This window comes from Dipodomys spectabilis, unplaced genomic scaffold (genome assembly GCF_019054845.1).
Source record: "Dipodomys spectabilis isolate Male_0828 unplaced genomic scaffold, ASM1905484v1 ptg000130l, whole genome shotgun sequence".
NCBI classification, from domain to species: domain Eukaryota; kingdom Metazoa; phylum Chordata; class Mammalia; order Rodentia; family Heteromyidae; genus Dipodomys; species Dipodomys spectabilis.
The window spans coordinates 3,054,767-3,067,530 of NW_024870807.1; the positions used below are offsets into that span (position 1 = coordinate 3,054,767).

The 12,764-nt window shown below is 45.0% G+C and overlaps 1 protein-coding gene across 3 annotated transcripts; it reads left to right on the top strand.

Moving 5' to 3' along the window:
• The first annotated feature begins 204 nt into the window (after positions 1 to 204).
• Herpud1 (homocysteine inducible ER protein with ubiquitin like domain 1) lies at positions 205 to 12,538 on the top strand. 3 transcript variants are annotated; one of them, XM_042689929.1, is made up of 8 exons: positions 206 to 462; positions 3,025 to 3,102; positions 3,198 to 3,272; positions 4,617 to 4,744; positions 7,275 to 7,397; positions 8,746 to 9,093; positions 10,679 to 10,784; positions 11,812 to 12,538. In XM_042689929.1, exons 1-8 carry the CDS (start codon positions 316 to 318, stop codon positions 11,974 to 11,976), a joined length of 1,170 nt encoding a protein of 389 aa, XP_042545863.1. In that variant the 5' UTR covers positions 206 to 315; the 3' UTR covers positions 11,977 to 12,538. The 3 variants fall into 3 exon arrangements, with proteins under 3 accessions (XP_042545865.1, XP_042545863.1, XP_042545864.1); XM_042689930.1 differs by having other exon boundaries at positions 3,201 to 3,272; XM_042689931.1 differs by lacking the exon at positions 11,812 to 12,538 and having other exon boundaries at positions 205 to 462; positions 8,746 to 8,936; positions 10,679 to 10,758.
• The last annotated feature ends 226 nt before the right edge of the window (positions 12,539 to 12,764 follow it).

Below are 12,764 nucleotides of genomic sequence, written 5' to 3' on the forward strand. Positions count from 1 at the left end.
GCCTTGCAGCCGCCACTCGGGATGACGCAACGGCGGCGGGTTGCATCAGCCCGCACCCACGTACTCAGCCCGCCCCGCGGCCGCCCGGATCCGGACGCTGATTGGTCCACGTTAGGCAGTGACCTCCGCCTCAGCCAATGGACGGCAGCCACAGAGAGGACCGGCTGCAGGGCCGGGGCGCGGGGCCCCTATAAAAGGCTCCCGAGGCGGGGGCGCGCGCCTGCGAGACGCGAACTGTCGTTGCGGAGCTGTCGGCGGCTGCGACGCCGCCCGCCTAGCTTTTCCGAGCGCAGCCGAGCACTTGGTGCCACCGGCATGGAGCCCGAGCCGGAGCCGGAGCCGGTCACGCTTCTGGTGAAGAGCCCCAACCAGCGTCACCGCGACTTGGAGCTGAGCGGCGACCGCAGCTGGACCGTGGGCCGCCTGAAGGCCCACCTGAGCCTCGTCTACCCCGAGCGTCCGGTGAGAGGGGCCCCGGGGCGCCCCGGCCCCCGCCTGCGCCCGGAGCCTCTCCTTCGCTGGCCTCCCCCGAGTCCCGCCCTGCCGCGGCGGCAGCCCCGCTTCTCGCCCAGCGTCCCCTCCTCTTTCCAACCCGACGGGGCCCGGGTCACTTGGCCCCGGGGCGCCCTCCGCACCCCATTCCCGCCCCCGAGGCCGTCGCGCTCCCCCCTACCCCACCCGGGCCTGCCAGCCGGAACCCAGACCAGCAGCGGTTTGACCTTGGGTGACTCATTCCAGACTCCCCGCCTCAGTGTCCCCCAGACAGCCAGCGTTTCCAACTTGGTTTGCATCTCTTGGGTGGAAATAGGAAATGAGAGTTTTGCGCGCGCGCAGCCCCTCGGCGCGGAGAGGAGGGTTTAGGGGCCAACCCCGGCACCGTCTCCTTAGGGCTCCCCCGCCCAGGAACGGGACGTGGCCCTTCTCCTCCCGGTCCTGTCCGTCCCCCGCTGACTGCCCCTCCCTGTCCTGCGTAGTCCCAGGGAGGAGCCCCAGGAACGAACTTTCTAGCCAAGAGTAGTGGTTTAGAAGGAAGACAGACAGTGAGAGTCACCCTCAGGAGGCCGATGGTAAGATTTGGGGTCGTCAGTTTTAGGGTGACTTACTTTCTTGCCTTGTTTTGGTGGACACGTCTGTCAACAAGGCCCTCAGTCAGTCCCTCCCTCCCTTCCCCAACACGTGATGGAGGCCGTGCTGGACCTTCCTGTATTTACTTTATCCTCTGCTGTTATGTAAGTGTTGGCCGAGGACTTTACTGCCCGCGAGTGCAATTCACCATCAAACGGGAGAGGGCATCTGGGCAGCAAAAGATGGAAAATTGAGTCTTCGTATCTGAGAGTGCCAATCTGTAGTGGCGCTGAGTGTCAGTCTGGTTTTATTCTGGTGGTGGAGACTGTAGCAGGGACTTTTCTTTCCAAGTTGGTCTTAGGAAAGTTCCTTCCTTTGAGAAAAGGCTTCCATTACAGTATCCTTTAGCATATTCTCCTGGCGCCCTGCCCTCTCATCTGAGATAACTTCCAAGAAAGTAGATGGCCTTGTTACCGGGAGATGGTGATTTGATTAGGGGCACACATGAACACAGCAGGTGTCTGAAGCCTTTGGTTGTAAAGGACCAGGCTTTGAGTTCTTCTTGGGTGAGGACATCAGTCCTGTCTGTTAAGTCTGAAGGCCTATATTTACAATAAGTCTCCTATGTATGGAAATCTGTATTTAAATGTTATTCTGGCAGCAGCATGCTTATTTGTTTTTGGTAGTTTAAACTGGAATAATGTGAGAAGCTCTTCTTTAGAGTGGTTGTTTGCGTAACATTTAGTTTTTGCAAAACTCAGACTTCTGGGTAAGCACAGAGTGTTCCCAGGCCCTTTGGGGAGGGTGGCAATTGAAGTGGCATTTACCACAGGGCCTTGCAAATTCAGTAATTATCCTGGAACTCAATGAGGACAGCCAGGAGCACAGCATCTGATAGGGTCTGGTTTTGAGTACACAATGTCAAAATGTACTGATGTATGCTGATAAGTAAAGTTTTTGCTGTTCCTTTTGTTTTATACAGCCTCATTTATCATCTGAGGCTACTTGGCAAGAATTGCTTTATTCCAGGCTTTGTATAATTGCTCATTCTAGCAAGAGTGAGTTGACAAGCTGGTGGTCTCTAGTAGGGAGCTGTATAAAACTGGATTTCCTAGGACTTTAGAGTCATGTACGGTGGACAAGAAGGCTTTGAATCTTGACTAGCAGCAAGAAACTTTAGTCAGTTTCTTGAACCCCTTCACCCCTTAAAGTAGGAATCCGAACTTGCAGGTTGTAGAAACTGTCACTCATGTCTCATCTTGGTGAGTCTGCTATTCCTCTTGGGCTTATTTGAAAAATGGCTGTCACTGAGGCAAGGCTTAGGCCAATTGGGTAAAGACCCACCCTAGGAGTCCTAGGAGTTATTTTTGAGGCCCAACAGGTTTTAAAATTAGTAGCTGTAAAAGTTCCAGTACAATTTGTGGTTTCTTTTTTTGGGTTTTTTTTTTTTTTTTGCTTTGTTTTGTTTTGTCAGTTGTGGGCCTGAAGTCTGGACCTTGGGCGCTGTCCCTCAGCTCTCAGCTCAAGGCCAGTGCTCTACGACTTGAGCCACAGCACCACTTCCAGCTTTTTCTGCTTATGTAGTGCTGAGGAATCAAACCCAGGGCCTCATGCATACAAGGCAAGCACTCTACCACTGAGCTACCTTCCCAGTCCCCAATTTGTGTTTTTAGTACAGTTTAGAAAGCAGTTTCCCACAGAGGTCAGAAGTCAAGTAATGTTGCCCTGGTTTTTCTGGCCAGGATATAAGCTGCCGTCCTAAGTTTATTTGCATGTTAGAGCTCACTTTACAGTTGAGCTATTTTTAAATAAAAGTTTTGAATATGAAGCCTTTAAAAAAGTGTTTTCCTGTGATGCTTGGGGGAAGCAGACATATTCAGATTATTTGCATGAAATGGTTTGTTTGAGAATTGATAGGTCTACATGCTGACCTTTGTTTTTTTTTCTGTCCACAATCAGCGTCCTGAGGACCAGAGGTTAATTTATTCTGGAAAGCTATTATTGGATCACCAGTGTCTCAGGGACTTGCTTCCAAAGGTACTTGTGTCATTTACACATTAACTTTGGGATGTTCTTATGCACTAAACCAGGTTGAATTCAGGTCCTAAGGTACTCTCATTACTTTCATTTAGCAGGAAAAACGGCATGTTTTGCATCTGGTGTGCAACGTGAAATGTTTCTCAAGAATGCAAGAAACTGGCACTAAGGTATGTCTTTTTTCATGATTGTAGCAGTTTATGTCCTCAGATTCTTCAGTGGGCACTAAAACACATAGATAAACTTGCAAAGGAGATTGCATGGCCTTTTACTAAGTCGTATTTTGTTGTTCTTCTCCAGGGCCTATTAGGAATTGTACTATAAGTATAGTTATGAACTGTATTATAGTCAAGTAGGAATAGACTGTTCAAGTGTGCTGTGTGCAAAAGTGGAGTTGCATGTTACACTGTCTGCTGTGATACGTTGACCTGTGGTTATTGTGTTCCCAAAAGACTGAACTAGCACTTGACAATGTGTGTTTATTAAGCTTATTTCGCTGCACAATATCAGTATTCTAATGTGGTGCTGCACTGGATTTAATTTCTGGAAGTAGTTTATCAGCACAGGTTTTAGTAGTAGTAAATAGGAAGCAAGTTTAGCACATTGTCACCAAGGCTTTATACCAGTGGTAACTGCGTTGGAAGATTTCTGTGAAACTGTAGCATAATTGCTCTAAAAAAAAAACAACAAAAAACTTTTTTTTCTGTCTCAACCCGCTGCCACCAGGGACAAGGCAGTAATGGACACCAGACTGTAGAATTGAGATTTGGGGCACCAGCTTCAGGTGCCTAAGTCTAGTTTACAAGGTATTTGAGTAGGGTACAGGGGCGTATGTACAGAAAGTGAGGTCACAATATCCTTGAAGTCACATGCACCAATCATGTGAGACAATATTATTTAAGTGATAAATGACTTCCTTGTTTTAGGAAGCAGAGTAAGCAGTAAATGACTTACAGTTTGCACAGGCTCCCAGAAAGTTTGGAGTGTATTTAGCCTATATCCAGGATAGAAATCTGAATTCCTGGAAGCGGCACTGTGGCTCAAGTGGTAGAGTGTTCGCCTTGAGCTGAAGAGCTGAGGGACAGCGCCCAGACTCAGAGTTCAAGCTCCATGACTGACCAAAAAAAAAAGAAAAAGAAAAAAAATCTGAATTCCTATCAAGCCAGGACTGATGGCCTTTTCAGGAAACACTTAGCATTCCTAGAGAATGTTGGGTGAAAGAATTCCCACCTCCCAGTCCTTTTTGGGTCTCACAGCTTGGCTCTCACATTTTTAGTATCTCTGTTTGTTGAGGTGCTGGTTCTCCAACAAAAAGCTTCATATATGCTTAAGCAAGCACTCCACCAGTGAGCCACATCCCCAGCCCTAGTATCTATATATTGAAGAGTCTGTTGAACAAATTTCAGAAGACAGCATCTGTTTAGCTTTGTGGGATTAGGGTAGAGTTGCAGCAAATCTAGCTTGATTTCAGATTGTTGTCAGACTTTTTTTGATGAAGCTCATGTTACATGTAGGTTGCTGAAGCTTCAGAGCGGCCTGAAGGTCCTAGTCATGGACAGCATCTTGGGGATTCCTCCAGCGATGGCTTGAGACAAAGAGAAGCTCTTCGGAACCTCTCTCCTGTCTGGGAGAATGTCTCAAGGTGAGTGCTTATGTCAGGACTACCAGTGTATGCCTCTTGTGTATCAATTTAAGGAGAAGGTACACTTGCACATGCATAGTGAGAATTATGATGTATTTATGCGAACACATGGTAACCTAGGATGTATCAGAGAACTATGGCTCTAATTTTTCTTGGTACACCACCTTTTAGGAACATAAAGTCATGCATATGCATATGTTAAGAATGCATGCGTTTTCACTGCTTCCCATTGGTTGTCCTCTTAGCTGGAATTTGTGCTGCTGTGGCAGGAACAGCTGCTCTGCTCAGTGGCTTTATGCTTCATTTGCCATAACAGAGTTTGACAATGGTGAACAAAAACTTGGTATTTTGGCAAGACTATGGTGGAGGTATTAGGATAAAAGATCATCTCTCTAATGCAGTTAGAGCTTTTCTTTAGAACAAAAGCCAGAAGTGCTTACCTGCTCTCATTTCATAGTTTTTGGAATACCTTTTTTATTTTTTTTCTTTCAGTACTGAGTTTTGAAGGCTTCAAGCTTGCTAGATAGGTGTTCTGCTGCTGAGCCTTGCTATATGCTGTACACCCAGAATAGGGCCCTCAAGGATTTTGCTGCCCAAGCTGGCCACAAATTGCAGTCCTCACAGTCTCAACCTTCCAAGTAGTTAGGATTATCAGTGTGAGCCACTGGCATCCAGTTAGGTTCTTGGTACACCTTCTTGTGAAATTTCACTAACTGTAAGTGGAAGTTCTTTAACTTTTGAATTCCCCTGTTCTTTAATAAAAGAAATGTGGGGTTTGTTTTGTCTTTTTAACTTTTAGAGAAAATCCCAGGCCAGCATCAAACTGAAGATCCCGCTGCCTTTACCTTTTGTGTTGAGATTGTAGGTGTGTTCCACCACATCCAGCTCTTTTTAGTGGTTTTTGAATTTGGTTTTTGATAAAGTGCATGTTTGAGGAAGGAGTAGTACATTTTTCCTGAATGGAAATTTCATATCTACAAATAAGTAGAAGGAAGTGCATGATCACTCCCTACCAGCCAACAGTGATGAAGTCACACTTGTCCCTGCCTTAAAAAAATATTTTGAGCCGGGTGCCGGTGGCTCACGCCTTGTAATCCTAGCTACTCAGGAGGCTGAGATCTGAGGATCGCGGTTCAAAACCAGCCTGGGCAGGAAAGTGTGAGACTCTTATCTCCAATAAACCACTAGAAAACCAGAAGTGGCGCTGTGGCTCAAGCGGTAGAGTGCTGGCCTTGAGCTGAAGAGCTGAGGGACAGCGCCCAAGCCCAGAGTTTAAGCCCCATGACCGAACAAAAAAAATTTTTTTTTAAGTATTTTAAAGTAAATTCTCAGATATTTTATTCCTCACATTCCAATATATATCTATAAAAACCTTTTAGTTTGAAAAGCAATATCATCATCAGATCTCACAAAATTTTAAAATACTTTTATCATCTCATTTACATGTGCTAAATTTTTTTTTAAACAGTTGCTGTTGTTCAGTGAGGCACTTGCCTAGCGTTATAAGGCCCTGGGTTCTATTTCCAGTACCACAAAACAAAAATGCAGTATCATATCATGGCTAACATGTATTGGAATGCATGTTTTAGAAATACACTAGGTATAGAGTTTACTGAAAAGACTGTCAGCAAATACATTGGCTAATTGCATACATTACCAGATATGAACTCTCAAAGCTGCTTTCCTTATTTTAGCCAATTGGAGAGTTGAGGCTTGTATCTGACTTCTTACATTTCATTATATTTAAACTTGTTGGTTTCATTTAACAAATATTTATGAATAGTGAATGAATCTAACTTTGTCTAATGATATTCAGGGATGACCACATAACCTGCAGTCTGCCTGCCATCCACTTCATGAAGTATTGCCAAAGGGACTGACAGTATAAGACAATATGAACCAAGATGACTTTACTCCCTGCTAGAAGCAGGGAAAGGCTATTGTCTGGCTAAAAAAGCCTGAGTTTGGCATCACAAACCATGTCTTCAGTCGAGCCTTGCTCCTTATTGGCTCATGACCTGTGGAAATCCCTGTTTTTCTTAGGTTTATTTGGTCCTTTTCCACAGGCCATTGGGGATCCATTAACCTGTCTAGGATCCCCAGTGGTCAGTAAGCACACAGGGGTGATAGCATGGCACATATAGGGTCTAGATTCAGATCTAGGGGTAGGGAAAGAAGTTGTATTGGGAGAAGGGGAGAGATTCCATTCAGGAAAGGCCTTGGATATGTGGCTTTAGGGCTGGTCTCTCTAAAGGATGATTAGAGAATTCAGTCCTGCAGTGAGGGCTAATTCCTGCCTGGGGAGGCTCAGCGTGTTAGTGCACATGTGTTGAGGCACACTGTGTGCTTTTGGTGCCCACACAATGAGAGCTTGCTGCAGGACCAGGGCTCTTGTCTTTCCACAGGATCTGAGCTGTGCTAGGAGGACTTGATCTTCTGTCTCTGATTTGAATTCTTGATTGTAATTTAGTTTCCGTTATTCATACCCAGTCAACTCAGGATGTGTTGTTTTGTTTTACTCTGTGTATAGGCCTGAAGCAGTCCAGCAGGCATTCCAAGGCCTGGGGCCTGGTTTCCCTGGCTACACAACCTATGGGTGGCTGCAGCTTTCCTGGTTCCAGCAGATCTATGCACGCCAGTACTACATGCAGTAGTAAGTCCTTCTTGCCATGCTGGGTGTGGCCTTGATCTCAGGAACGAAGGGAAATCCTTGCCCACACTAGGAAGTTCAGAATGGAGGGATGAGTATTTTCTCCAGTCTCTGCAGAACCCAGAGTGGAGTATTATAAATGACAGCTACTTCCTTATTTGTGATTGTTGCAGGTGCTGGCCCAACCTTTACTTACACTAGGTGCTAAAGTTTTGAGATAGTTTTAATATGGAACTACTGTGCCATAATTTTACAGTGACCTTAATATTTAATTGCGGATGAAATTTACCATCTGGGTTTTCTTAGAAAATGGATTTATAGATATGACTGTAAAAACTGTCTTGCCAGGTTTAGTGGCTCACCTTTGTAATCCTAGCTAAGATTTGGAGGATTGCAGTTCAAGGCAAGCCCAGGAGAGAAAAGTTTGTGAACCCCCATCTTGATCAAAGTGACTTGATCTTGTGGCTCAAAGTGAAAAAATTATATATTATATAAAAATATCTCTATATATAAATATATAAATTATGTTAAAACATAGCCGTGAGTGAAAAAATTCAGGGACAGTGCCCAGGCACTGAGTTCAAGCCTATGATTGGCAAAAAAAGCTGGGTGCATTGGTGTACCCTTGTCAGACCAGCTATTATGGGAAGCATAAATAGGAGTATCCACAGTCTAAGCTGATCCTTTGAGTCAGGTTTTAGTGGTTCATGGCTGTGATCCTAGCTACTCAGGAGGCTGAAAGCTGAGTATCATGGTTCAAAGCCAGACTGGTCAGGAAAGTTTATAAGACTCTTATCTCCAATTAACCACCAGAAACCAGGATTGGAGCTGTGGCTGAGTGATAGAGTGTTAGCCTTGAGCAAAAGAGCTCAGGGACAGCATGCAGGCCCTGAGTTCAAGTCCCACGACCAAAAAAAAAACAACAACAAAAAAAAACCCTGTTAAATGAAAAAAGCTGGACACTGGTGGCTAGCTACTTAGGAGGCTGAGATCTGTAGACATGGTTTGAAGCCAGCCTAGACAGGAAAGTCCATAAGGCTCTTATCTCCAGTTAACCACCAGAAAACCAGAAGTGGAGCTGTGGCTCCTTGAGCAGAAAAGCTCAGGGATAGTGAGCAGGCCCTGAGTTCAAGCCCCACAGCCTACAAAAACAAAAAGGGTTAGTCATAGTTCAAGAGGTAGAAGACCTGCTTAGCAAGCAGGAAAAAAAAGTTCCTCTGCAATTGAAGAAAAATCAAGTGTGTTATAATTCTTACCTGTGAAAGGCCCCTATGTAAATAAAGGCATGTGAGCCACAATCTTTCAAGTACTTTACTCTCAACACTATCTACCTCTTCTATTTCATTTTTAGTTTAGCTGCCACTGCTGCATCAGGAGCTTTTGTCCCATCACCAGGTGCACAAGAGATACCTGTGGTCTCTGCACCTACTCCAGCCCCTATCCACAACCAGTTTCCAGCCGAAAATCAGCCAGCCAATCAGAATGCAGCTCAAGTGGTGGTTAATCCTGCAGCCAATCAGAACTTGCGAATGAATGCACAAGGTGGTCCCATTGTGGAAGAAGATGATGAGATAAATCGAGATTGGTTGGATTGGACCTACTCAGCTGCTACATTTTCCGTTTTTCTCAGTATCCTCTACTTCTACTCCTCCCTGAGCAGATTCCTCATGGTCATGGGGGCCACCGTTGTTATGTACCTGTAAGCAGATGGTTTCTTTCTTCATTTTTCCCTTTTTACTGAAAATTACACACTAGTGTGGCTCAAATCAAGTTCAAAGTTTTCCTTCAAGCTTTGAAGGAAGTGTGTTTAAATAGTGTCACATTCTGGCACTTTTAATGTAGCAAATCATGGTTTGGTTATGTGTTGTTCAGAACATCATCTTCAGGATAGGTTATCTTCCCCTTATGGCTCATGAACCACACAGACATGGGCATATGGAGGCATGGGAAGCTGTGTTTGTCTTAACAACATATTTGTATCAAGCTGCCTTCCAGGAGAAAGATCAGGGCATAACTGTTAGCCTAGTCATAGAGGGCCAGGAGACCTTCCTGGACCTGAGGCTTGTTATAGCTGTGTTCTAGGAGCAGCAGTTCCCACCTGGGAGTTCTTCCATACCTCCTCCTTAGGACATTTGAGTTTTATACCTAAAAGAGGGTGATGCTGCTGGCATCATGTGGAAGCAAGGGGTGCTGCTGTTTTCTGTAGTGTGTCGCACAGCTCTCACTGTAAATACCCAGCCCAGCTTCCCTGAGGCGCATGCTGACACATCCTGGCTTGGAGGACAGGACTTGTGGTTGTAACTGAAAGACTTTTCTTTGTAAAAGTGGATTGTATTTTAGTTTTGGGGAATTAAAAAAGAACACCTGATGGCTCATGTCTATAATTCTGACTACTTAGGAGTCTGAGGTCCAGAGAATTGAAGTTCAAACCCAGCCTTGGAGGAAAAGTCCAGTGATTCCAATCTTCAAAATAACCAACAAAAAGCTGGGCTGAAGTCATGGCTTCAGTGGCAAAACTCCAGCTGAGCAAGCAAGAGACCCTGTGTTCAAACCCTGGTACCAGACTGGGAATGTGATTTAGTGGTAGAGTGCTCGCCTAGCATGCATGAAGCCCTGGGTTCGATTCCTCAGTACCACATACATAGAAAAAGCCAGAAGTGGCCCTGTGGCTCAAGTGGTAGAGTGCTAGCCTTGAGTACAAAGAGGCTCAGGGACAGTGCCCAGGCCCTCAGTTTAGGCCCTAGGACTGACAAAACAAGAAAGAAAAAAACCCCTGGTACCAGCAAATGAAGAATATAAAGCATAGAGAAATATTTAGAATAATATAGCATTCATATACCATAATTATTATTTTGTAGTATTAATTTTAAGACTTTAATTGGATTTTACAAATAAAGCTTTTAGTCAATTCTTCCTATAGTCACCAAACTTAGATGACCAAATTTAGATTATATTTTATTTTTTATATATATATATATATATATGTATATATATAGATCCATAATTCCAGCTTTGTGAGTATGTGTTCCCCTCTGTTGAAGTCTTCCAGTGTGAGGTATAGTTCAGGCAAACAAGCACCTGTTGGACATTCTAGCCACCTCCAGTTTCCTTGCCAATGAGCAAACACAATCCCTGCCTAAAGAACAGAGAGAGCATCGAGAGAGAATGGCTATGAGGGGGGCTTATCATGAGCTTCTGCTCCAGGTGCTTGGTGAAGTTCAGATCCTGAGTAATTCCCCACTGTAACTTTGGCTAACATGGACTTGTATGTGCTTCCTTTGAAGGCATCACGTTGGGTGGTTTCCATTTAGACAGAGGCCAGGTCAGAACTTCCCGAATGATGGTCCTCCTCAGGAAGCTGTGAATCAGGACCCCAACAATAACCTACAGGTATGGAGCATCTGCTGGAGCCAGGTGAGCTGATGGCTGTGCCAAGCTCTCTGGTCCCTCACCTTCCTTGCCCAGCCTGGCTTTTGCTATTTTACTAGGCTAAGTATTTCATGATCTTTTAAAAAAAACAACAAAAACAAAAACTTAAGAGCAGCAGCTATTTTTAAATCTTTGAATGTGCCATAAAATCTATCAGGTAGGGCTGGGAATGTGGCTGCGTGGTAGAGTGCTTGCCTTGCATGCATGAAGCACTGGGTTTGATTCCTCAGTATCACATACACAGAAAAAGCTGGAAGTGGCACTGTGGCTCAAGTGGTAGAGTAGAACTCTACCACTGCCTTGAGCTAAAAAAGCTCAGGGACAGTGCCCAGGCTCAGAGTTCAAGCTCCAGGACTGGCAAAAAAAAAAAAAAGTATTTTTTCATCACATAGCAATCGACAGTTTTGCATGTGTGAATAATGTCTTGCAGCCATATTTTGAGATCCACAGAAGCTGCTGACAGTTTTTCTAATCAAGAGTTATACCTCCCAGAATGGATGGATTTCTTGGGAAATAGTGTACAGAAATAGTTTTTTGTTTTTGTGCTTGTACTTGGGCTTGACCCTCAGGGTCTTGTGCTGTCTTGGCTTTCTTGCTCCTCCTGTCTGGTCCCAGACAGAAATGGAGCTTTTTAAGGTAGATTGAAGGATGACCCTAGAGAACGTACTCTTATAACAAAAGTGTTCCATAGTATGTTTTTAGAACTCTGGGGTTTCTTAATAGAGCATTTCCACAATTGGAATATCTGTGATTAATGAAGTGTTGAGTTAACCACTGATAGCTGCTACCAGGAGTATTCACAGCTGTGGAAGATCCCAGCAGTAGTCAAGCTATAGTGTCCACGAGGAGCCTCATGCACCTTGGGTCTTCATTCCTGGGCCCAGCCTGTCTGGGGTCAGGGATTTATTTACACTTCCCTCTCTAGTGTTCCTCACTTGTATTCATCATGGCCTCACTGATTTCATTTTTCTCCTTGTTTCATTACCAGCAAGAAGACGTTCCTGAAGCTGAAAGTCCCAACCACCTCCCCCCAGACCGGGGGGTGCTGGATGCCGAGCAGACCAGCCCCTCATTTATGAGCACAGCGTGGCTTGTGTTTAAGACTTTCTTTGCCTCTCTTCTTCCGGAAGGCCCTCCAGCCATAGCAAACTGATGGGCTTTCACTGTAGCAGCTCAGCTCGAGGCTTTGACAGGCATGGACTGCATCACCTGACCCCAGCTCGAGCTCTTCCCCTGGACTGGACATCACACAGTCATGGCAAACCCACAAGGATAATATGCACAAAGTAAGACGTGAAGCCATGATACAGATTGAACAAAACTGCCTGGGGCTTCTCATGTCTTTATTCTGAAGAGCTTTACTATATATAATGTCTGTAGTTTACTAGGCACTGTAAGTAGAAGGCATTAGTGTCGCATGTTAATGCCTGAGGAACCCCCCAGACGTGTGCGTCTGCATGTGTGTTGTACATAGCAGTCAGGCAGAAATGGTTCTGCTGGTACGATTTGATTCCTGTTGGAATGTTTAAATTACACTAAGTGTACTACTTTATATAATCAGTGAAATTGCTAGACATGTTAGCAGGACTTTTCTAGGAAAGACTTATGTATAATTGCTTTTTAAAATGCAGTGCTGTAAACCCAGGGGAACTTGGCAGAGGTGGGAACCTTTGCTGGGTTTTCTGTTCAATAAAGTTTTCCTATGAATCACTGTGGCAGACTCCTGTTGTCCTGTCACTGGAGGGTCAGCAGTGGAGCTGCTTAGGAAAGAAAGAACTGCTCATACTTGTGAAGAATGGTATGGTGAGGTCTCGGCAGTCTTAATCTGCTAAATACAGTGCGTTTCCTGTTTCCGGACTGAAATGCTACTGGCTGGTGCAGGAAGTTGCCAAGGTTAAATCCTCCACGTTCAGAGCTGGTGGTGCTAAGTACCTTTCACCT